This window comes from Ranitomeya imitator, chromosome 1 (assembly GCF_032444005.1).
Source record: "Ranitomeya imitator isolate aRanImi1 chromosome 1, aRanImi1.pri, whole genome shotgun sequence".
Taxonomy (NCBI): domain Eukaryota; kingdom Metazoa; phylum Chordata; class Amphibia; order Anura; family Dendrobatidae; genus Ranitomeya; species Ranitomeya imitator.
In genome coordinates, this window is record NC_091282.1 from 403953386 (window position 1) to 403980029 (window position 26644).

The 26644-nt window shown below is 47.1% G+C and overlaps 1 protein-coding gene across 2 annotated transcripts in view; it reads right to left on the reverse strand.

Moving 5' to 3' along the window:
* Positions 1–26644, reverse strand: part of PRXL2C (peroxiredoxin like 2C) — a 56232-nt gene that overhangs the window by 12443 nt on the left and 17145 nt on the right. For both annotated transcript variants that reach the window (XM_069762477.1, XM_069762482.1), the window contains exons 3-4: positions 17716–17769; positions 4677–4782 (exon numbers count right to left, since the gene is read on the reverse strand). In XM_069762477.1, the coding sequence (XP_069618578.1) occupies positions 4677–4782; positions 17716–17769 (160 nt within the window). The remainder of the gene's footprint in view (positions 1–4676; positions 4783–17715; positions 17770–26644) is intronic.

Consider the following 26644-nt stretch of genomic DNA (forward strand, 5'->3'; position numbering starts at 1 on the left):
CCCCGGTAGAGGTCGTGATGAGGGTATGTTAAAATTTTGGCTGTACAAACATCGGCCCATGTTGGAGTCTCTGAAGACTCTGGAATCGTTAGTCCGGCCATAAGCACCAATATCCACAGCAACAAAACGGTACCTTGCATCCGCAATAGCCATCAAAACAATAGAAAAGTATTTTTTATAGTTGTAGTATAGTGAGCCACTATGCGCTGGTTTCTGAATTCGAATGTGCTTGCCGTCCACGGCACCAATACAATTGGGGAAATTAGCCACATCCTCGAACTGTTGGGAAATCGATAGCCACATTTCTGATGTTGGTGTTGGTAGCACAAGTGGTTGCAAGTTGTTCCAAATGGCATCACAAGTTTCCCGAACCAGTTGGCAAATTGTTGACTTCCCAAGTCTAAATTGATAATGCAGTGACGCAAATGATTCTCCGGTAGCCAGATATCTGTCGGCATTCAAAAAGAAAAAAAAATTAGGATTTTAAAGATCAACTAAAAGGCTAGTTACAATAGAATATACAATTGCTAAATGAACATTATGCCACACGATACTGAGATCTAGTCTTTGTCAATAGAATGATAAAAAAATGTATAATTACCTCACAGTCACTACTAAACGTTGCTCCGCACAGATACTTTCACGGAAAGTGCTGCGATGATGATGTATCTCATCCTTCACATGTGAGAGCAGAACATCAAAGGTCTCAATGGACATCCGTAGATAGCGTTGGAATTTGAAGGGATGATCCCGAAGCTGAACATACAGGGTGTGAAAGGCACCATATGTATTCCGCAAGAAATTCACTTCGTGGATCCAATATCTCCTTTGCGAACTACGCTTTCTCTGCCGAAGTCGCAACCGCATCAAGCAAAATCTAACGAGCTCAGACACAAACATCTTGCTAGCAGAAGTTCACTCAATGCTTTCAAAATGGAGAATGAGCCTGCACCCACACCCGACAATGACAAAAGGGAAAAAAAAAAAAAAAAAGGACAACTTTATTGACAGTGACAAACGCAGACAAACGGATACTTCGTAACGGACATCCAAATGAAAAAACGCGATCACATGCGTTAACGCAAGCGTTACCGTGACAACGATTTTACACAAATTTTGGCTCCTTTTCTGTACATGCGTTTAACGAATCCGTTTAACGCCATGTACTTGACGCAATGTGAACCTAGCCTTACTCCTGCACTGAAAAAAAAGCACTTCACTTTTTTAAACAGTGTAAATTTCTTTTGGCAGTAAAGTGGTTAATTGGCCATGTTGGGAGCTCTGGGAGCTAGGCTCTCAGCTGAGCACTATTAGCCACTCCGATCCCCTTTATAATCTGGGTCCTGACTGACACACATCATCAGAGTAAGCTTATGCTGCATGGCTGGGAGGATAGTAGTTTGATGGTTATATGACAAGGCATTTGGTGGGTTTATCTGTGACTGTTGCTTTGTTTAGCAAGTGTGATAATTCGCTTTCCTTCTCCTACTTTGGTTTTACCCCATCCTCCACTCCTCGCTGCATTCCTCTGTTATATGTGGGTGAATATTTGTATGCCTGGCATTTTCCGTTTCCTTCATCTGGTTGGTGTACACCGGTGACCAACTACTCTCCTCTAACTTGAGTGGGAGAAGGGTATAGACGGAGGGCGGATTCAGGAGAGAAGGCAAGGTACTTGGACCCGGCATCTTCACCTTCAGAAGTAACCCGGGGAACAGGGCGAGCTAGGACGCCCCCTAGTGTTAGGGACAGGGAAGGAGCCCCGGGTCACCCAACAACAGAGTTATGATAGATAGCTGCTAGAAAGTCCTCTGTTGGGTAGATGTCTTTCAATTCTGCTGTTCCTGACAAACCTTGGGTATGCTGAGCTTCTGGACTGATGAGTGGTTAATAATTCTAGGTTCATGTCACACATTAGGGAACATTTTTCTCAGTAACAAGTAAAGAATAAAAGCAGCAGTAGTAGTTTAGATGTTGATAAACTATTTTGTCTGGCAGGTGCCGGTGTTTTTGCTAGGTAATATAATATGGTTGTAATCCAAAACGATGGCCAGCATCCCACTGCACCAATGAAAATCCAAGCATTTATTAGGCAAAATTAAAAACATTTTCATGGGTCTGTGCAAGCAAAAAACATATAGCAAAAAATGGCAATGTCAAACACACAAAGGCAATGTATTTCTGACTCTCTGGGGTCCTTAGTCTAAGCCTTAGGCTTAGATATTTTTTATTTTACCCAATGAACACTTTGATTTTCATTGCTGCAATGGCGTACTGGCTGCCCTTTTGGATTACACTTTTGCTTTGGCATTCAGTTTCTGCACATCAAGCAGGTAAGCAGATTGGATACTTTTTTCACATTATAAAATATGATGCTACATGTCTAGTAGAACTGACCTTAAGTCAAATCTGCCTGGAAGTGTGCTGTAGAGTTGAGGTATTGTGCTATAGATAGCAAACCCAACTCAGAATTGATTTATCTTATAGCAAATTATAGGACTTGCATTTGTATCCTAGGGAGCTATGCATACTCCCGTTATCTGCTTTAAAGCTACCTACAAAGAATACATCAGGCTGATACCCCTTCCTTCTCTGGAAGCTGTAATATTAGACACTCTAGTTATTCTAGACAGCCAAATGGTACAATTCTGTTTTTGTATTTTTGGCTTAGAAGCTCAACATATCTTTATCAAGTCAGCATATTTTTTTTCAACTGTAGTTTCTGTTTGTTTTACAGAATTAACAGAGGTAACAAAACCATAAGACATGTACATGTCAAAAATGTGAGTAGAAATAAACCTATAAAATTCACATATGGTGTTTAAAAGAATAGCACCAATAAGAACTATGAAATTATTTCTACTCATTAACATCAAGGCATTGCTTAAAGGTACAAACAACCAAGGGAGGACATGAGACCTGAACAGCAGGAAAGGTAGGAGGAAGGAAGACATTTGGAACAGGAGTTTTAATATTTTGTTGAGCCCAGAAGTCATCCCAAGGGGCCCAAATAGGTCAATCTTTGCAATTAGGATAACAATCAAGTATTCCATACAGCGAATATCCAAAATTGGTAAAAAGTAGTCTTAGCAAAAGAGGGAGGGGAAACCATTTTCTAACAACAAACTATCAAACATCTGGCCGCTGTTTCTTGTAATACGTGAACACCCCAAAACAAAAAGGCACTAGAGCTAAATAAGCAAAATATCAACTTTTGTTTTAAACAATTAAAAACAGAATTAAAAAAATCATTATTAAGGATAATAAATTGACACAATTGAAAAAGTGACTAACAACAACCTAGTACCGCATAAAAGAGACAGTAATTACACTAACAAAAACCACTTAATAATGGAATGTGTTTTGACACAGAAAATCAATGAGCTATCTTCTCAAATGTCTAAATAAAGACTATACCATAGACCTCTTAATACAATGAAACATATATACAGGTTTAAAATGTCAACCATATAATTAGGTAAGGAGAAGTGCCATGTGCCAAAGTGCAATATACAGTATAGCCAAACAATGGCCCAGACTTACAGTATCCTATAAGTTAACTCCATTAAACTAAAGTGCATAGTGCCAACGTGCAAATAATGATACATAGTGTGACCTTAGATCAGCCATATTGGCTAGGTACTATTTAAATAAATCCCAACTGGGAAATACAAAACCAATGAGGATTATAATGTAAGGTATAAGTAGAACATGCAGCACTGTGAGCAATCCGACTAAGAAAAATGGAGCAGAAGGTAATATAATGACTCATAAAAACAATATGTCATGATCCAGACCGGGTTTTGAGTCCTGTCTTCCCTTTTCCTGGTCTGATCATGTCAGGGGTTAACTTTTCTCAGCCTCAGTCTGGTCTCAGGTTTGCTATTTATCTACACTGCATCATGCAGGTGGTGTCAGTTATAGTTTCTGCCTACGGTGTGAGTAGCTGACTCTGGTTATATCCTGATTTGTCCTGCTGAGATTCCTAACTGTTCCCGTGTCTGTTCATTCCCCTTCCCGACTCAGTGTTTTCCCTTCGTGTTTGGACTCTCTGGTACTTGACTTGGCTTTGTCTCTGATCTGGTATGTCTGCTTCCGTCTGGTACTGACGTTCTGGCGCGTCTCTGACTCTGAGTTGATTTTCCCCTTTGTACTACGCTACTGTCCTGGTTTTGACGCAGATTATTTGACTATCCTGTTGCCACCTGGTGGTGGCCTCGCTGCAGGTCTGCTCTGGCAAGTGTTGCAGTCTTCCATCCACTCTACTGCCATCTAGTAGAGCGTGCATCTACCTGAATAGCTGCGGCGTGACAATAATTATGTACAAGTTCTTATCAATCTCAGTTGGGGATGAAACTCTAGAGGATCCTAGAGAGATGTTGCTAATTGCTTAATCTTGTAGATTGTGAGCCCTCGCGGGCAGGGTCCTCTCTCCTCCTGTACCAGTTGTGACTTGTATTGTTCAAGATTATTGTACTTGTTTTTATTATGTATACCACTCCTCACATGTAAAGCGCCATGGAATAAATGGCGCTATAATAATAATAAATAATAATTATCTGCATATACTGGAGGAATTCGCGGTCAGTAATAGAGTAGTTAGATTTTAAGTATTAGCCTATTTTAATTTGAGAAAGCAACAAGGTGAATTGTAATTATAATTGCATAATCATTACCTGAAGAACCAGAGGACTCTCCTTTTTTCAAGCCCAGTTTGCAATAAATTTCTCTGTCACCATCAACAAATATTTCATGATCATAACCGGTTAAAGAGCAAAATGGCTAGAAAATACAGTGAAAATGTTATCCGTTAGATCATTGTTCATTGTAAGGAGGAAATCGTGCATAGAAGTTGTCACACATAATTTAAAGCAGAAATGTGTATTAAAAATTATGTAGTAGTCTACTCCTGGTGCACTTTATGCATAAATGCATGTCACATTTCTACTACAGTACCAGACAACTGTAGGCCTTCTCTCTTCATCTAATCTGGCAAACTTAATCTTTGCAGCATAGATGCTGCCACGTACTGCAGTTCCCTCCTGCTGCCCACCAAGACCACTAATGGAAGTTAACCTTTTTAGATGAGCAGTATGAGGTAGACACAGGACCATGTTTGGTTAAAGACTCTTGGTGGTTTATTGCATCATAAACCAGGAACCCAAACTGGTAACAGAAAACAGCCAGTCTGTCTTAACCCCTTTCTGCCATTAGACGTACTATTGCGTCCATGTGGGGTGGGCTTTACTTCCCAAGGACGCAATAGTACGTCATATGCGATCGGCAGCGCTCACGGGGGGAGCGCCGCCGATCGCGGCCGGGTGTCAGCTGTTTATCGCAGCTGACATCCGGCACTATGTGCCAGGAGCGGTCACGGACCGCCCCCGGCACATTAACCCCCGGCACACCGCGATCAAAGATGATCGCGATGTGCCGGCGGTACAGGGAAGCACCGCGCAGGGAGGGGGCTCCCTGCGGGCTTCCCTGAGCCCCCCGCAGCAATGCGATGTGATCGCGTTGCTGCGAGGGTCTCACCTCCCTCCCTGCTCCCTCCAGCCCCGGATCCAAGATGGCCGCGGATCCGGGTCCTGCAGGGAGGGAGGTGGCTTCACAGAGCCTGCTCAGAGCAGGCACTGTGAAGCAGCCTGCACTCCTATCAGATCAGTGATCTGACAGAGTGCTGTGCAAACTGTCAGATCACTGATCTGTGATGTCCCCCCCTGAGACAAAGTAAAAAAAAAAAATTTCAAATGTGTAAAAAAAAATAAAAAAAAATATTCCAAAATAATGAAAAAAAAAATAAAAATATTATTCCCATAAATACATTTCTTTATCTAAATAAAAAAAAAAAAAACAATAAAAGTACACATATTTAGTATCGCCGCGTCCGTAACGGCCCGACCTATAAAACTGGCCCACTAGTTAACCCCTTCAGTAAACACCGTAAGAAAAAAAAAAAAAACGAGGCAAAAAACAACGCTTTATTATCATACCGCCGAACAAAAAGTGGAATAACACGCGATCAAAAAGACAGATATAACTAACCATGGTACCGCTGAAAGCGTCATATTGTCCCGCAAAAAACGAGCCGCCATACAGCATCATCAGCAAAAAAATAAAAAAGTTATAGTCCTGAGAATAAAGCGATGCAAAAATAATTATTTTTTCTATAAAATAGTTTTTATCGTATAAAAGCGCCAAAACATAAAAAAATGATATAAATGAGGTGTCGCTGTAATCGTACTGACCCGAAGAATAAAACTGCTTCATCAATTTTACCAAACGCGGAACGGTATAAACGCCTCCCCCAAAAGAAATTCATGAATAGCTGGTTTTTGGTCATTCTGCCTCACAAAAATCGGAATAAAAAGCGATCAAAAAATGTCACGTGCCCGAAAATGTTACCAATAAAAACATCAACTCGTCCCGCAAAAACCAAGACCTCACATGACTCTGTGGACCAGAATATAGAAAAATTATAGCTCTCAAAATGTGGTAACGCAAAAAATATTTTTTGCAATAAAAAGCGTCTTTCAGTGTGTGACGGCTGCCAATCATAAAAATCCGCTAAAAAACCCGCTATAAAAGTAAATCAAACCCCCCTTCATCACCCCCTTAGTTAGGGAAAAATTAAAAAAAATGTATTTATTTCCATTTTCCCATTAGGGCTAGGGTTAGAGTTAGGGCTAGGGTTAGGGCTAGGGTTAGGGCTAGGGTTAGGGCTAGGGCTAGGGTTAGGGTTAGGGCTAGGGTTAGGGCTAGGGTTAGGGCTAGGGTTAGGGCTAGGGTTAGGGCTAGGGTTAGGATTAGGGTTAGGGCTAGGGTTAGGGCTAGGGCTACAGTTTGGGTTGGGGCTAAAGTTACAGTTAGGGTTTAGATTACATATATGGTTGGGAATAGGGTTGGGATTAGGGTTAGGGGTGTGTCAGGGTTAGAGGTGTGGTTAGGGTTACTGTTGGGATTAGGGTTAGGGATGTGTTTGGATTAGGGTTTCAGTTATAATTGGGGGGTTTCCACTGTTTAGGCACATCAGGGGCTCTCCAAACGCGACATGGCGTCCGATCTCAATTCCAGCCAATTCTGCGTTGAAAAAGTAAAACAGTGCTTCTTCCCTTCCGAGCTCTCCCGTGTTCCCAAACAGGGGTTTACCCCAACATATGGGGTATCAGCGTACTCAGGACAAATAGGACAACAACTTTTGGGGTCCAATTTCTCCTGCTACCCTTGGGAAAATACAAAACTCGGGGCTAAAACATATTTTTTGTGGGAAAAAAAAAGATTTTTTATTTTCACGGCTCTGCGTTATAAACTGTAGTGAAACACTTGGGGGTTCAAAGTTCTCACAACACATCTAGATTAGTTCCCTGGGGGGTCTAGTTTCCAATATGGGGTCACTTGTGGGGGGTTTCTACTGTTTAGGTACATTAGGGGTTCTGCAAACGCAATGTGACGTCTGCAGACCATTCCATCTAAGTCTGCATTCCAAATGGCGCTCCTTCCCTTCCGAGCTCTGCCATGCGCTCAAACGTTGGTTTCCCCCAACATACGGGGTATCAGCGTACTCAGGACAAATTGGACAACAACTTTTGGGGTCGAATTTCTCCTCTTACCCTCGGGAAAATACAAAACTGGGGGCTAAAAAATAATTTTGGGGGGAAAGATTTTTTTTTTTAATTTTCACGGCTCTGCGTTACAAACTGTAGTGAAACACTTGGGGGTTCAAAGCTATCACAACACATCTAGATGAGTTCCTTAGGGGGTCTAGTTTCCAAAATGGTGTCACTTGTGGGAGGTTTCTACTGTTTAGGTACATTAGGGGCTCTGCAAATGCAATGTGACACCTGCAGACCATTCCATCTAAGTCCTCATTCCAAATGGAGCTCCTTCCCTTCCGAGCCCTCCCATGCGCCCAAACAGTGGTTCCCCCCCACATATGGGGTATCAGCGCACTCAGGACAAATTGGACAACAAATTGTGGGGTCGAATTTCTCCTTTTACGCTCGGAAAAATACAAAACTGGGGGCTAAAAAATAATTTTTGTGGGAAAAAATTTTTGTTTTATTTTTACGGCTCTCCATTATAAACTTCTGTGAAGCCCTTGGTGGGTCAAAGCGCTCAGCACACATCTAGATAAGTTCCTAAGGGGGTCTACTTTCCAAAATGGTGTCACTTGTGGGGGGTTTCTACTGTTTAGGTACATTAGGGGCTCTGCAAACGCAATGTGACACCTGCAGACCATTCCATCTAAGTCTGCATTCAAATGGCACTCCTTCCCTTCTGAGCCCTCCCATGTGCCCAAACAGTGGTTCCCCCCACATATGGTGTATCATCGCACTCAGGACAAATTGGGCAACAAATTTTGGGGTCCAATTTCTCCTGTTACCCTCAGGAAAATACAAAACTGGGGGCTAAAAAAATAATTTTTGTGGGAAAAAAATTTTGTTTTATTTTTACGGTTCTACATTATAAACTTCTGTGAAGCACTTGGTGGGTCAAAGTGCTCACCACACCTCTAGATAAGTTCCTTAGGGGGTCTACTTTCCAAAATGGTGTCACTTGTGGGGGGTTTCAATGTTTAGGCACATCAGTGGCTCTTCAAACGCAACATGACGTCCCATCTCAATTCCTGTCAATTTTGCATTGAAAAGTCAAACGGCGCTCCTTCCCTTCCGAGCTCTCCCATCCGCCCAAACAGTGGTTTACCCCCACATATGGGCTATCAGCGTACTCAGGACAAATTGTACAACAACTTTTGGGGTCCAATTTCTTCTCTTACCCTTGGGAAAATAAAAAATTGGGGGCGAAAAGATAATTTTTGTGAAAAAATATGATTTTTTATTTTTACGGTTCTACATTATAAACTTCTGTGAAGCACTTGGTGGGTCAAAGTGCTCACCACACCTCTAGATAAGTTCCTTAGGGGGTCTACTTTCCAAAATGGTGTCACTTGTGGGGGGTTTCAATGTTTAGCCACATCAGGGGCTCTCCAAACGAAACATGGCGTCCCATCTCAATTCCAGTCAATTTTGCATTGAAAAGTCAAATGGCACTCCTTCGCTTCCGAGCTCTGCCATGCGCCCAAACAGTGGTTTACCCCCACATGTGGGGTATTGGCATACTCAGGACAAATTGTACAACAATGTTTGGGGTCCATTTTCTCCTGTTACCCTTGGTAAAATAAAACAAATTGGAGCTGAATTACATTTTTTGTGAAAAAAAGTTAAATGTTCATTTTTATTTAAACATTCAAAAAATTCCTGTGAAGCACCAGAAGGGTTAATTAACTTCTTGAATATGGTTTTGAGCACCTTGAGGGGTGTAGTTTTTAGAATGGTGTCACACTTGGGTATTTTCTATCATATAGACCCCTCAAAATGACTTCAAATGAGATGTGGTCCCTAAAATAAAATGGTGTTGTAGAAATGAGAAATTGCTGGTCAACTTTTAACCCTTATAACTCCCTAACAAAAAAAAATTTTGGTTCCAAAATTGTGCTGATGTAAAGTAGACATGTGGGAAATGTTACTTATTAAGTATTTTGTGTGACATATCTCTGTGATTTAATTTCATAAAAATTCAAAGTTGGAAAATTGCGAAATTTTCATAATTTTCGCCAAATTTCCGTTTTTTTCACAAATAAACGCAGGTACTATCAAATAATTTTTACCATTGTCATGAAGTACAATATGTCACGAGAAAACAATGTCAGAATCACCAGGATCCATTGAAGCGTTCCAGAGTTATAACCTCATAAAGGGACAGTGGTCAGAATTGTAAAAATTGGCCCGGTCATTAACGTGCAAACCACCCTTGGGGGTAAAGGGGTTAAAAGAAAGTAAACAGTTCATGCACAGTCTTGCCCAGTACTTCTGGGACAACACATATGGCAGCTCTCACAGGAGCTTCAGTATGGAGACTTCCTTTCTCCTCACAACACAGACAGTGAAAAAAAAAATGGCTGGATATTTAACTCCCTCCAGCCACACCCTTGAGGTGCAGATATGGTGGGTAGACGTCCCAACCATCTCTGACCTACTCACCATGAAAGCCAGGCCCATATAGCGACTGCATTGCTCTCAGCACATATCATGCTGGAGAAATCACTTATGGCTTTCACATCACACAGGAAGCAATTTTTGGTGACACATATTTCCCCTCATGTATGACGCCAGTGACCCTGTCACATATTCCTCCCCTATGCCAAAAGCCGGGGGCTTTGGCACCTTCAGACACCAAACGGAATTCGGGAGAGGGCATCTGCACTCACATGTAGCTTCCCGGGCCTATATTTTACGTGGAGCCTGAAGGTCTAGGAACCATCTAGTCACCCGGGCATTTTTACCCTGTTTCTCCCTTAACCATCTCAGAGGGGCATGATCGGACACAAGTTTGAACCTCTGGCCTAGTAGATAATACCTCATTGTATTCACTACCCATTTTATGACCAGACATTCTTTTTCCACAATGGCGTAATTTTTCTCTCATGACGAGAGCTTCCGGCTCAGATATAGGACGGGATGCTCTTCCCCATTTATCTCCTGAGACAGCACGGCTCCAAACCTGACTTCTGAGGCATCCGTCTGGATCACGAACTTGATGAAGTCTGATGCGAGTGCAGCGCCCCAGGGTCCTGTTCGTTGTCATTTTCCTCTAGGGGAGAGTGGTGTTACGTTTGGAGGCAAAGAAGGACAACTGTATCCAGGTATCACAAACATGCAACACATTTCACACTCCAGGCCACCAGGGGGAGCTCCTGCTCCTATTTATTACGTCACTCCCCACATTGGTAAAACTGGTAGTCTGTAGGGAAAGTGAGTTCAGTTCCTGTCAGAGAAACAGAGAGGAAGGAAACAGAAAGATGTGCTAGAGAGAGAGAGATTGCCAGAAGGGAGCTTGTCGTGGAACATCAGCTGAGGCGGAGCTGGTACAATAGGAGAATAGCTGAGCAGACGTGGGAGTCTGCAGCTCCTGGCAGAGAGAGGAAACTGAGAAGGAAAGAACATCGTTCAGTTGCTGACAGAGTGAGTTCCAGACCAGGGTCTGAGGAGGACAGAAGGTTAAAGGAGCTATGCATGCCCTCAGAGCTGCAGCTCCCAGAAAGAGACATTGAAAGTCAGAACTGTATTGCAGCGAGCGTGCAAAGGAAGTCGTAGCAAAGGAGTGGAAATCAGAAGGGGACCAGCCCTACCCAGGCTGCCTCCTTCTGAGGCGCAGAAGCCCGGTAGCCAGAACACCGAGGGAGTAATGATCTTTATGCCTTGCTCCAGAGACCGGCAGGACAGCTAATTTCACGTTACCTGTTCGCCCCACACCCAGAAGGCACGGTGGCACCCCTTAGAGGCTGGGGCATGGTGGAATCCCTATAAACCGCCTCAAGCCACCAGTCATACGGGTTTGTCCTATCCGGGGGACAGAGAGAGAGAGACATAACATCTACAACAGTTGTGAGGACCTTTTATGAAAGGAAAAAAAAAAAAGTATGACGGCACCAGGATGAATGGTTTCTGATGGTAGTTGAGATGGGCAAATCGCTGCAATTAATCAAAGTTTCATGTGGCAGACAGACCAACTGTGGACCATAATCGCATAGTGGTGCACAACCAAGTAGTAATTCATATAAGAGCCTCCAGAGAAAACAGAAAAGGTGGCACTCACCCAGCGATGTAAATGAAAAAGTCCTTTATTTATCCATACATTGGGATGCGGACATGCCTTTCGGGCTGCAGTTCAAGCGAGAGGGTGCAGGGAGGGAACCGGACGACGGCCGTTTTGCGTGGACTGCGCTTCAACGGGTCCAGGTACTGCACCCTCTCGCTTGAACTGCAGCCCGAAAGGCATGTCCGCATCCCAATGTATGGATAAATAAAGGACTTTTTCATTTACATCGCTGGGTGAGTGCCACCTTTTCTGTTTTCTCTGGACACCCTTTTATGAGAAGCTTAGCAGTAAGGGACTACAACATTGCAGCGCTAGAGGAAGGCTACTTATTTCCACCTGGACAAAGGGACTCTGGACTTGCCTCCAAACCGGCCGGACTCTGCCTGCCCTGTGATCTGGTGCCCTGGACTGTGAATGCTGAAGTCTTCAGTAAAGGTAAAGAGAATGCAACCTTGTGTCCTCATTCTTCTCTGCGCCTCTCACCATCCACCATCTACACACCGGGAAGCCCTAGGGACATACTTCACCTTTGGGACGGTATACCATCTAGCTGCCATAACATCACCCCAGCGGACCCCTTAAAGCAGCGTCGGTCACCCTGACCGAATACCTCTGGTGGCGTCACGAACATAAACTTTATTCCCTTAAAGACCTTTCCCATTTAAACGAACGTCCCAGGGCCACGGACCGGGTCAGCCACCGTAAAATCCCCCTGTGAACCACAGGACCCGGTACCGAGTACCCCGCTGCCCTGACGGGGTGATCCACGACCAGAACTGGATGTTTGCACAGAGCCTGCTTCAGCTCCTGGAATGCCATCTCTGTGTCAGCAGTCCATTTAACTATGGTTGACTTGGTACCTTTAAGAAGATCTGTCAATGGTGCAGCGATTATAGCAAAACTTGGGATGAACCCCCGGTAATAGCCCACAATTCCAAGAAATGCCCTTTCTTGCCTCTTGGAAAGAAGTTGCAGCCACTTCTGAATCCCCTCAATCTTATTTATCTGCGGTTTAATTTCGCCCCTTCCGACAACGTAGCCTAGGTACTTGGCCTCTTCCTTCTGTGATGCTTTGACCCCTGTTACAGGTAGGGGCGCTGCATGGTCTCCTCAGGATACGCTTGGAGGCGTAACTGTGATGGTGAGACACTGACCGGTGTCGTGATGAATGGCCGTTATGTATCACGGAGGTGGGTGGCCCTGTGATGGAAGCCTGGGCGTGTTTTGCTCAGCAAATCTACTGCTGAGGTATTTGCTTTACATTGGGAGGCTTCCAGGTGACTTGGAGAGTTGGGTGGGTCCAGTCACCTATATACCCACCCAAGGGGGTGTGTCTGAACAACCAAGATGAAGCTTGTGTGTGGTTGTCTGTTTGAGGACCTACAGTGATGTCACAATCACCTGACTAGCCATGTGATTACACCTATGTAATGGAGGTGTGTTTGGCACATGGGAAAAGAGTGTTTTGGAGTCTGTCAGTGTGGACAGATTTTCATGTGTCCAGGCTGGACGCTAGAGAGTGGCCTGTGTGTTGGACAGTTCCAAGTAGGGACAGACGTCCTGAACAGCACACAGAGAGACCGCGTTTAGGCTATAGAGCCTGTATGCTGGACATGGCACAGCCTGTGTGCCCACAGGCCTGAAAGAGCGGAGCTCTACTATATACATTGAGGATTTGTCTGTCTGATGTAAGACTGTTTGCCTTTTGTTCATGTTTCTATGGTTTATGGAGAAAATAAACCACATAAACTGTTTTAAGTGAAAGATTGTTCCTGTGTGCCTGAATATTGCAATATCGCAGCCAAGCGAGTGTCCCCAAACTCGGTAGTGATCGCTATCTTACACTTCCCTATGGCACACTTTTTCAGATTTATGGTGAACCCTGCACTTCTTAAAGCATCCAGAACCAACTGTACCTTTGGCAGATGACTAGCCCAGTCAGGGCTAAAGACCACAATGTCATCGAGCTACACTGCAGCATACTTTTTATGTGGAGCCAGGAGCCGATCGATCACCCTCTGGAAGGTGGCCTGGGTGCCCTGAAGACCGAAGGGCATCCTGGTGTATTGAAAACACCCTCAGGCATTGAGAAGGCTGTCTTCTCCTTGGCACTCTGGGACATGGGGATCTGCCAATATCCCTTCGTCAGATCCAGGGTTGTAATGTATCTCACAGGTCCAAATCTCTCAATGAGTTCGTCCACACGAGGCATCGGGTAAGCATCAAAACTAGAGACTTCATACAGCTTGTGAAAGTCGTTTAAAAACTGCCACTCACCATCAGGCTTCGGTACAAGAATGATGAGCCTCGATCATCCACTTTTCAACTCCTCTACACCTCATGGATATCACCTCTCTCCGTGCTTCCCGAATTCTATAGAGCTTGAGGTTCACCCTTACATGTGGTTCCGTCAACACGTCATGCTCGACCACCTGCATATGCCCCGGCAACCAGTTCTGCTGCAACAGCTCCTGACACTGTTGCCTCTGTCCAGGGATTTTCAGTCTCGCCAGGGTTTGAGCAAGTTCACGTGATAGACCTGGTGCTGCTTCCTTCGCCCCGGCAGGTGTACTTTGTAATTACCTTCGCCTAGTTTTTCCACCACCTTGTATGGGCCTTGCTACTTGGCTACGAACTTGCTCTTCAGTGTGGGGATAAGCACTAGCACGCGGTCCCCGGGCTGGAATTGCCTCAGCCTCGCTGATCGGTTATACACCCTTGCCTGTGTCTCCTGTGCCTGGAGAAGATGCTTCTTCACGATAGGCATTACTTTTGCAATTCTCTCCAGCAGCTGGGCGACGTGCTGTAAGATGCTCCTGTGTGGCTTGACCTCAGCTTCATGTTTCCTTGGCGATATCCAGAAGCCCCCGCGGATGTCAACCATACAGGAGCTCAATGGCGAGAAGCCAGTAGAGGCCTGGGAACGTCCCTGATAGAAAAGATAAAAAACGGAAGCAGGTAGTCCCAGTTTCAACTGTCCTTCTCAATTACCTTTCTGAACATGGCTTTCAAAGTTTTATTGAAGCGTTCTACTAGGCCATAGGTCTGTGGATGGTACACTGAGGATCGCAGCTGAGCAATCTGGAGGACCCTACACTGTTCTTTCACTACCTTGCTCATGCAGGGGATTCATTGGTCTGTCAAAATCTCCTTCAGCAGGCCTGTCCTAGCAAAAATATGGACAAGTTCCCGGGCAATACTCTTAGCTGAAGAGTTCCTTAGGGGTACTGCTTCATGGTACCCGGCCGCATAATCCATGACCACTAGAATATATTGGTGCCCTTGTGCAGACTTAACTACAGGACCTACCAGGTCCATGACAATTCACTCGAACTGGACTGGATTGCTCTCAGCCAGGGGCGTAACAACTGCGGTCGCAGGGGTCGCGACTGCGACGGGGCCCACAGTGTTTTCAGGGCCCGCCCAGTCCAGCAAACAAGTAGCAGGGGAAGGAGACAAGTCACGCACGCATCCTGCTGGCCACGCCCACAGCTTCCCCAGACTTTCAGCAGTGTGTGGCGAGTGGGCGTGTCCGTGAAGGACATGTGACCTAGCAGAAGGGCTGTGCGTGTCACTGACTGAAGCTGGAGAGATGGCAGGCATTAGCTGGTGAGTGATGTGCTGCTTACACCTGACACACACACACACACACACACACACACACACACACACACACACACACACCTACCTGTTCTATGCGCACAGGACCTGTGATGAGGTCACAGGAGGGGAGGAGTCAGGGGTCACATGATCAGTGGCCTCAGTGTATGCACTATGCAGGACTCTGCTGTGCTTGATTGTCATGGTGCTGAATGAGGGGATGTTTATGTAACAGAGCCGTGTGTGTACAAGGTGTACAGAGCGGAGCCGTGTATGTATGTAGTGGAGCAAGGTGTACGGAGCGGAGTCAGGTGTGTACAAAGCTGAGCCGTGGGTGAAAGAGGTGAGCGGATTCGTGTATGTATGGGGTGTATGGAGTGGTGCTGCGTGTGTAAGAGGTGTATGGAGCGGAGCCGCGTGTGTAAGAGGTGTATGGAGCGGAGCCGCGTGTGTACAAGGTGTACGGAGCAGAGCCGCGTGTGTACAAGGTGTACGGTGCAGAGCCGCGTGTGTACAAGGTGTAAAGAGCGCAGCCGCATGTGTACAAGGTGTAGGGAGCGGAGCCGCGTGTGTACAAGGTGTACGGAGTTCTCGGAGCGAAGCCGTGTGTTCAAGGTGTAGGGATCGGAGCCGCGTGTGTACAAGGTGTAAGGAGTGGAGCCGCGTGTGTACAAGGTGTAGGGAGCGGAGCCGCGTGTGTACAAGGTGTAGGGAGCGCAGCCGCATGTGTACAAGGTGTAAGGAGTGAAGCCGCGTGTGTACAAGGTGTAGGGAGCGGAGCCGCGTGTGTACAAGGTGTAGGGAGCGGAGCCGCGTGTGTACAAGGTGTAAGGAGTGGAGCCGCGTGTGTACAAGGTGTAGGGAGCGGAGCCGCGTGTGTACAAGGTGTAGGGAGCGCAGCCGCATGTGTACAAGGTGTAGGGATCGGAGCCGCGTGTGTACAAGGTGTACGGAGCGGAGCCGTGTGTGTACAAGGTGTACGGAGCGGAGCCGTGTGTTTACAAGGTGTAAAGAGCGCAGCCGCATGTGTACAAGGTGTAGGGATCGGAGCCGCGTGTGTACAACGTGTACGGAGCGGAGCCGTGTGTGTACAAGGTGTACGGAGCGGAGCCGTGTGTGTACAAGGTGTAAAGAGCGCAGCCGCATGTGTACAAGGTGTAGGGATCGGAGCCGTGTGTGTACAAGGTGTAGGGAGCGGAGCCGCGTGTGTACAAGGTGTACGGTGCAGAGCCGCGTGTGTACAAGGTGTAAAGAGCGCAGCCGCATGTGTACAAGGTGTAGGGATCGGAGCCGCGTGTGTACAAGGTGTACGGAGCGGAGCCGTGTGTGTACAAGGTGTAGGGATCAGAGCCGCGTGTGTACAAGGTGTACGGAGCGGAGCCGTGTGTGTACAAGGTGTACGGAGCGGAGCCGTGTGTGTACGGGTTCTCGGAGCGAAGCCGTGTGTGTACGGGCTGTACACGGCTGTGGGCAGAGCCCAGCATGTGCACTGTGGGGGAGTATTGCGTGTACTTGCCAGTGTCAGAATGTGCAGTGCGTATGCTCCAGAGCCAACCAGTACACCCAATACACCCCCACACTGCACAGGTCTGGAAATGACGCACTGCAGCGTCATACCAGGAAGAAACAGCACACAGAGTTCAAACGCCGGGAGTGCGCTTGGAATTAGAGCGAGGGAGGACATATTACTGTAGGGACATGTTAGTTATAAAATCATTTTTCTCAGCGAGTACAGGGCAGTATTAGGTCAGACTACACAACATTGCAACACGACTATAGTGTGCAAAATGAATAGGGAAAATGTGAATTTCGGTGGGAAATATTTTGGCGCGGGGGGGCCCCATTTGAAAGTTCGCATCGGGGCCCCTCACTTTGTAGTTACGCCACTGCTCTCAGCACATATCATGCTGGAGAAAACACTTATGGCTTTCATATCACGTCTTACATATCTTCCCTTATGTACTACACCAGTGTCCCTATCACAGCAGCAATTTCTAAACTTTAACGAAATAGCAGCCAACCCCTCATTCCTCTTCCATGACCTGGGTACATCATAGAGTACTCATAATTCCAGCATAAGAGGTAGGGTTGGTCTTCTTCACTACTCCCTTATGTCTATTGTGTGCCATATTTCATCTTTGCTATGCCGCTAAAATCTACACTTGAATATTATACTAAATGGATTTTTTATTGGAACTAAATATTGAATGAATTAAAAAATAGGACCTATTTACTTTAAGTACAGTTCTAAAACTGGTGACCACTTAGCCAGTGATTGACAGTTATCTCTGGTTTGTTAAGGACAGGAGCCGAAATCACAGACTAGCAGAATATTATTTAGTTCATTATATCCCAAATAATTATACTAAACATGCACTGACAGCATTTGTATGAACAGAATAATGCAAATATTGCTATTTTTACTCATTCTATTTCTTAAAAAAGAATCTGTTTTACCTGTATATGTAGATAGGATGACTGCCCAATAACTATAAGTCTGACATCTGCAGCCTAAAAATACACAAGACAAATAAAGAGTTAGACAGTATTCATTCACTTTGGCGGCATTTTGGCAGTGGTATTTTGCAGGTGTTTTCCTAAGTGGCATTTCATTTAAATGCCGCTGTCAGAGATAGTTAGTGGCATTTAAAGGGTAAGTTCACGCAGGGCGTTTTTGATGCATTTTTTTAATGCTATTTTTCAGCTGCTTTTTACAGTACAAGCAAAGCCTATGAGATTTCAGAAATCTCATGCACATACCGTATATACTTGAGTATAAGCCGACCCGAGTATAAGCCGACCCCCCTAATTTTGCCACAAAAAACTGGGAAAACGTATTGACTAGAGTATAAGCCTAGGGTGGAAAATGCAGCAGCTACCAGTGAATTTCAAAAATAAAAATAGATGCTCCATACCGTTCATTATGGCCCCATAGATGCTCCATATAAAGCTGTGCCACATATAATGCTCTGCACCGTTCATTATTGCCCCATAAATGCTCCATAGAAAGCTGTGCCATATATAATGCTCTGCACCGTTCATTATGGCCCCATAGATGCTCCACATAAAGCTGTGCCACATATAATGCTCTGCACCGTTCATTATTGCCCCATAGATGCTCCATAGAAAGCTGTGCCATATATAATGCTCTGCACCATTCATTATGGCCCCATAGATGCTCCACATAAAGCTGTGCCCCATATAGAATGCTCTGCACCGTTCATTATGGCCCCATAGATGCTCCACATAAAGCTGTGCCCCATATATAATGCTCTGCACCGTTCATTATGGCCCCATAGATGCTCCACATAAAGCTGTGCCACATATAATGCTCTGCACCATTCATTATGGCCCCATAGATGCTCCACATAAAGCTGTGCCCCATATAGAATGCTCTGCACCGTTCATTATGGCCCCATAGATGCTCCACATAAAGCTGTGCCACATATAATGCTCTGCACCATTCATTATGGCCCCATAGATGCTCCACATAAAGCTGTGCCCCATATAGAATGCTCTGCACCGTTCATTATGGCCCCATAGATGCTCCACATAAAGCTGTGCCACATATAATGCTCTGCACCATTCATTATGGCCCCATAGATGCTCCACATAAAGCTGTGCCCCATATAGAATGCTCTGCACCGTTCATTATGGCCCCATAGATGCTCCACATAAAGCTGTGCCCCATATATAATGCTCTGCACCGTTCATTATGGCCCCATAGATGCTCCACATAAAGCTGTGCCACATATAATGCTCTGCACCATTCATTATGGCCCCATAGATGCTCCACATAAAGCTGTGCCCAATATAGAATGCTCTGCACCGTTCATTATGGCCCCATAGATGCTCCACATAAAGCTGTGCCCCATATATAATGCTCTGCACCGTTCATTATGGCCCCATAGATGCTCCACATAAAGCTGTGCCACATATAATGCTCTGCACCGTTCATTATGGCCCCATAGATGCTCCACATAAAGCTGTGCCATATATATAATGCTCTGCACCATTCATTATGGCCCCATAGATGCTCCACATAAAGCTGTGCCCCATATAGAATGCTCTGCACCGTTCATTATGGCCCCATAGATGCTCCACATAAAACTGTGCCATATAGAATGCTCTGCACCATTCATGACCGCGTATAGCCCATATGGAACATTTCCCCCCCCCACCCCCAGACCAGATTCTGCCACCCTGTCTTATGCTAAATATGCAAAAAGAGCATGACACATAAATTCTTTGGAAATTTTTGGCCACAGCGGCCAGTTTATTAACAAACAACAATTAAAACATTATAATCATACAGAATTATCTAAAAGATCTGGCATTATATATATATATATATATATATGTATATATATATATATATATATATAGGCAAAAACCAACACTTTTTACCCTCAGCCGTAACCATCAGCTCGAGGGCACCATCTAACCCTTTTTCAGGGCAGACCAAAAACCCGAAAGCTCCCGAGGACAATCCCCGTCCAGAGCGCGTAACCACAAGCAAGATCCACCCCCATCCAATTGACCTTCCTCCAATAAACATCACCAACTCCAAGAACCCCGCCCCCCCCCGCCACACTTGCCACTGTGACAATGAGAACTCTTAACATTATTAAAAACAACAACCTCACCCACTAAATAATCGTATTATATACCCTAAACAACAGCCCTAATCGATGCCCCTGAAAACAAAGGGAGGGTGGGTGGGCTTTCTCTGCTGACTTCCTCCTCGTGACTGCACTTCTTCCCGCACTTTTTCCCCCTAGTCAGTGATACCCAGCCCCCCAGCTCCTCCCCCCCTTTTCCCACAGCCAATCCCCTTCACTAAATTCAAAATATAATATGGGAAAAAACCCTCCCATGGCAACGCAGTCATGGGGGGCTTTCATCTAGCTCTGCCCATTCCAGCCCCCCCCCCCTTGACCGCGTATAGCCCATATGGAACATTTTTTCCCCCCCCACCCCCAGACCAGATTCTGCCACCCCGTCTTATGCTAAATATGCAAAAAGAGCATGACACATAAATTCTTTGGAAATTTTTGGCCACAGCGGCCAGTTTATTAACAAACAACAATTAAAACATTATAATCATACAGAATTATCTGAAAACTTGAGGGGGAGGGTTCTTGGAGCTAAAAGATCTGGCATCATATATATATATAGGCAAAAACCAACACTTTTTACCCTCAGCCGTAACCACCAGCTCGAGGGCACCATGTAACCCTTTTTCAGGGCAGACCAAAAACCCGAAAGCTCCCGAGGACAATCCCCGTCCAGAGCGCGTAACCACAAGCCAGATCCACCCCCATCCAATTGACCTTCCTCCAATAAACATCACCAACTCCAAGAACCCCGCCCCCCCGCCAACCACGAACAGCCCTGACCACCTCAGGCTCGTGAGTGCCCCACCACCGACAACGCCCTTTCCACACCCTCCTGTATGGCAAGCACCCACAAGTCAATACCGATATCGTTTAAGTGCACGCCATCCTCTCTCCAGAAGCTACCGCCCCCGGCCTCCAAGTCAAAGTGCCTCACTGCAATTCCCCCATTCCTGGATACAAACTTCCCCACAGCCCTATTAAGTTTGATCCTGGCCCTATTAATGCCTGTCAAGGACCGAGCCAACCTCCACTGCTTCCTGGGCACAATGTCGGACCATACCGTCAGAACTCCCGGATAAGAGACCCACAATCTCAAAAAATCAAAGCGGATGTCCCTGATCAATTCCCTAACCGGCTTCGTACCCAAATCGTTCCCCCCCATGTGCACCAGCAAGATATCTGGAGCTCTATCCAGACGCACCGCCCGGGAAAATTCGGGCAACACCCTGTTCCATAACATACCCCAGAACCCCAACCATCGAATCCCTACCGTGTCGCGGCGAAAACCCAATTGTCTGCCGTCCGGCCTAGCGTCAGCCCGCGCCGCACCCCAATACACGAACTAATGTCCGAAAATCCATGTCAATAACGGGGGCCGACCTGAAAAACAGAACAATAATTAAATGAACCAGAAGGCTACATAGTCCCCAAACAAACTAATGCCGTATATAAGTCAAATAACGATTAGAACTCCATCGCCCGATTCGTTTAATCACATCAGTCCCTAAACCCAAACCATCCGCAACCGTGGCAGCCCCAATGAGACCCGTAGGACCCAGGATCCAGTCCCAACTCGACCAAAACCTTTTTCAAAACCGCCGAAAATTGAAAACGCGACAAGAAAGTCCCATCTTGGTGGCAAAGTAACGGGCCCGACCTCACCGACCACAAACCCCAGTACTCCTCCAAACATCGCTGCGGACACATCAAACATCCATTTACCCTCCCTAATACCACCCGCTTACCCTTTCCGAACCTGTCAGTCTTCGACCGCCGAATCAAAAAGGAAATACCTCCTACCCAAAAATCAACATCCTCTGCCGACAAACCTCCCGCCTTAGCTTTGTTAGGGGACACCAGCTCGCCCAATCTCAAAGCCCCAAAAAACGCCCAAGAATATGCCAACCTAAACAAGGCAGCTTCAAACTGAGAACCACAAATTCTCCCAACTGCGTCTCCTAACCTAACTAACAAACGAAAAGAAATGGGTCTACGCTTGTCAACACTAACGTTCCCGCTCCGAAAACCCCTCAGGGCCTGAACTACGAGAAAATTCTTGGTAACATCGACCGACCCCTGCAGCTTGAAGCCATAGGCCAAGCCCGCCATAAATTTGTTCACTTTCGATACAGACCAATTCCACTCAGCTGCTTTGCCCACCAAAAACAATACCGCCATTGTCCTATCGCTGTCAGATTCAGCCACTCCCCATTAGCCAGACCAGCTCTCCCAGATTTCCCAAGCCGATTTGTAAGCAAGCCACGTCGACCTCGAGACCGAGGATTGAATCAACCGTCCTCCTCGTCCGCAACAATTTTCCACAAACGTGAAGGGCATACCACTCCTGAGGCGTCCGCATCTGGGGCCAACTCCCGGAAACGTTCCAGCTGTGAACCAGACAAAGCATCTGCTATAGAATTTTGTACACCCGGTACATGTACTGCAGAAATGTATGCATTTAACTCCAAGCAGCGCAACACCAGTTCCCTAAACAGCCTAATCACCAGGGGAGAGGAAGAGGTTAAACTATTGATAATAGCGACCACACTTAAATTATCACAATGAAACCTGACCTTCCGATTTTGAAAAACGTCGCCCCAAATCACAACCGACACCACAATTGGGAACAGTTCTAAGAGTGAAAGATTCTTAGTTAGACCCTGCTTTCGCCATCCTTCTGGCCACACATCCGCACTCCATCGACCTCCACAATACGCACCGTATCCAACCGAACCGGCCGCATCCATGAAAATTTCACAGTCAAAATCGTCCACGGCTTCCAACTGAATCAAGGAGCGACCATTATAATTCGACAAAAAACGCTGCCAAACCACCAAATCTTCTCTATGCTCCTTGGTTAAACGAACAAAATGATGTGCCGCCCTAACACCGGCCGTTGCCAACGACAACCTACGGCAAAAAATTCGACCAATGGGCATGATCCGGCACGCAAAATTCAAACGCCCCAAAAGGGACTGCAATTCCTTCAAAGTCACCTTACGCAAACGACCAATCCTGTGTACCTCTTGTACCAGCAACAAAAGTTTGTCCTCAGGTAACCTACACTCCATCTTCTCTGAATCGATAAGGATGCCCAAAAAACTCAGAACCTTACAGGGTCCCTCCGTCTTCTCCTTTGCCAACGGTACGCCAAACAACCCAGCCATCCACTCCATAGTAGCCAACAAATTCCTGCATACGGCGGAATCAGGGGGGCCAATAAACAAAAAATCATCCAAATAGTGAATGGCGGAAGGAACACCGGAAACATCCCTAATCACCCATTCCAGAAACGTGCTAAACATCTCAAACAGTGAACAAGAAATCGAACATCCCATAGGCAAACATCTGTCCAGATAAAAACCACCTTTCCAACAACAACCCAACAAAGGAATGCTATCCGGGTGCATCGGGAGCAACCGAAAAGCCGATTCAATATCTGTCTTGGCCAGTAAAGACCCTTCGCCATACCGCCGTACCCATTGCACTGCCGTATCGAACGAGGTGTACACCACTGAACATAGCTCCCCATCTATGCCATCATTAACTGACCTCCCCTTTGGGTACGACAAATGTTGGATCAACCGAAACTTGTTCGGCTCCTTCTTGGGCACCACCCCCAAAGGTGAAACGACCATGCCTTCAATGGGCAATGAACTAAATGGCCCAGCCATCCTACCCAGTTCTACCTCTTTCGCCAACTTACTGCTGACTACCTCAGCATGTAAATCCGCTGACCTCAAATTCTTGGTAGTAAAGGGAACCGCATGAGTAGGGGCCGGAATCCGAAAACCCTCAGAAAAACCTCGTAAAAGAATTCCCGCCTTTTCTTGATCAGGGTATCTATTTAGATAAGGGACCATCCCTTGAAGCTTCACCGGTGTCTCCCCCTTGAGTACCACCCATTCCTGGCTTACCCTTGGCTTTTTTGAAACATTTTGACGCTCCGTGGGAGCTCCCGTTGCAATGGGAACAAACGTGCTTAAATTTGCAGGAGTTCCCGTACTTACATTGGCCATCATTGAATTGCCAACAAGTACCAGACTTCTCTTTCCCGCCCTGGGCTCCCTGGCCTCCGCTGGCATGTCCTGATTGCCGAGTGCTGGCGCCCCCGCCACCCTAAAAGGACTGCCCATATCTCACCGGAGCCATGATTTTCAACCAAAGCCCGATATCCTTTTGGTCCCATTTGATTTCGGGCCTAACTGCCTTCCTCTGACGGAACTGCTCGTCATAACGGAGCCATGCCTGACCCCCATAAGTACGATATGCCTCACCTATCGAGTCAAAGTAACAAAACAGACCCGAACAGTTATCCGGAAATTTCTCACCTATGACGCTAGCCAGTATCGCAAAAGCCTGCTGCCAATTAACAAAGGTTTGCGGAATCAACCGCCACCATCTCTTCTCCTCCTCCTCTTTTTTACTGTCCTCCTTCTTACTCTTGTCCAAATTAAATTTTTCCAAAGGGAGTAGGGAGAAAATCTCCACATACTCATCTTTCCAAATCCTCTCCTTCACCTCCTTCTTTAAATGCGCCCCCAGCGGGCCCTCAAAGCAAACGTACACCTCCCCCTTAGCCCTGTCGTCCAACTTTACTTTATCCCCCTTATCCTTCTCAGTCTGCACCGACACCGATACGCCGGCAGACGATGCCTGTGCTGACCCTCCAGAACCAGTTGCGTCATTTGCCAGCCGCGATCCCGCCCTCACACCCTGTAACCAGGCTCCCAGGGGGGACCCCCCCATCCCCCTCCGCAACTCGCCCTTCCAGACTTTTCAAAAAATGTGACACCCCGGCCAAAATATCACTAATTCCCGACATCCCAGAGCCCCCTACCCCCGCCATAGCACTATTATCGGATGCCGTACCCCCGATGCCCCCAACCACCCTTAAACTACTACCTGACAGACAAAGTAGACGTGGACGAATACTCACGGGGCTGCGCGGGTGCTGTGTCCCCGCCAGCCGGACATCCAGACTCCTGCCGCGTTCCGTCCTCCGTTTGTTCGCTCCCCGACTCGCTTCTGGCGTCGTAGCCCTGCCGCTCCAGGCCCGCGCCCCTGGCCTCCTCGTCACCAGGGGGGACCGGAGCAGGGGATCCTTGGCGCTCCCTAGACCGTCTGCCGGACCTGGATCTGACGTCAGCCGCCGTCTCCCGCAGCCTGCTGCCTCTTGCTGTGCCGCTGTTGTCCCCAGCCTGTGAGTCCTGAGGCTGCCTGACCTGCAGCCTGCTCTGCCGGCCTCTCCGTGTGTCGGGCGCCCGTCCTCCTATAGCTCCGTGGGCGCCTATATCCTCCGCAACCGTTCCGCTCCCCCCTGCAGCCGTCGCAGCTGCCTGGCGCCTCTGCTCCGCTGCTGACCGAGCCGTGCGCACCGGCGCCACGCCGCTCTGCTCTCTCCCAGGCTGCCCCGAACCCCGGCGCGCAGGCGCAGACCGCACTTCCGGTGCGGCCTGCAGTACAGGAGAAGCGTGCCCAGCCACCGTGCTCCTGGTCTCCATAGTGCGGCGCCGCGCTGCGCCGGCAGGTCGGGGGCCAGGATTCCTGCCGGAGGTGGCGCCGGGCAAAGCAGCCGCACCAGAGCACCGGGCCTCCGCAGGGTCCCGAGTGGGGCTCCGTGGCCTCCTCCTGCCGCGCGTACCAATCTCCGGCGACAGGCGCTCCGGGGGCCTGGTCCTCCTTGTCCTGCTGCCACGCGGCTCCGCGGTCCCCAGCAAGGAGGCCAGCTGCTCCTGCAGCCATCCGTCCCTGCGCGATCTCGCCATCTCCCGAAGCTGGTCCATCATGCCTTCCACTGAGTCCATCTTCTCCAGGTAAACGAATTGCAGTGAGTCTCTCCTTAGGAGGGGGTCTTTCTCTGCTGACTTCCTCCTCGTGACTGCACTTCTTCCCGCACTTTTTCCCCCTAGCCAGTGATACCCAGCCCCCCAGCTCCTCCCCCCCCTTTTCCCACAGCCAATCCCCTTCACTAAATTCAAAATATAATATGGGAAAAAACCCTCCCATGGCAACGCAGTCATGGGGGGCTTTCATCTAGCTCTGCCCATTCCAGCCCCCCCTTTATGGCCCCATAGATGCTCCACATAAAGCTGTGCCCCATATATAATGCTCTGCACCGTTCATTATGGCCCCATAGATGCTCCACATAAAGCTGTGCCCCACATATAATGCTCTGCACCGTTCAGTATGACCCCATAGATGCTCCATATAAAGCTGTGCCATATATAATGCTCTGCACCGTTCATTATGGCCCCATAGATGCTCCATAGAAAGCTGTGCCATATAGAATGCTCTGCACCGTTCATTATGGCCCCATAGATGCTCCATAGAAATCGGTGCCATATAGAATGCTCTGCACCGTTCATTATGGCCCCATAGATGCTCCACATAAAGCTGTGCCATATATAATGCTCTGCACCGTTCATTATGGCCCCATAGATGCTCCTTATAAAGCTGCGCCATATATAATGCTCTGCACCGTTCATTATGGCCCCATAGATGCTCCACATAAAGCTGTGCCCCACATATAATGCTCTGCACCATTCATTATGGCCCCATAGATGCTCCACATAAAGCTGTGCCCCACATATAATGCTCTGCACCGTTCAGTATGACCCCAAAGATGCTCCACATAAAGCTGTGCCATATAGAATGCTCTGCACCGTTCATTATGGCCCCATAGATGCTCCACATAAAGCTGTGCCATATAGAATGCTCTGCACCGTTCATTACGGCCCCATAGATGCTCCATATAAAGCTGTGCC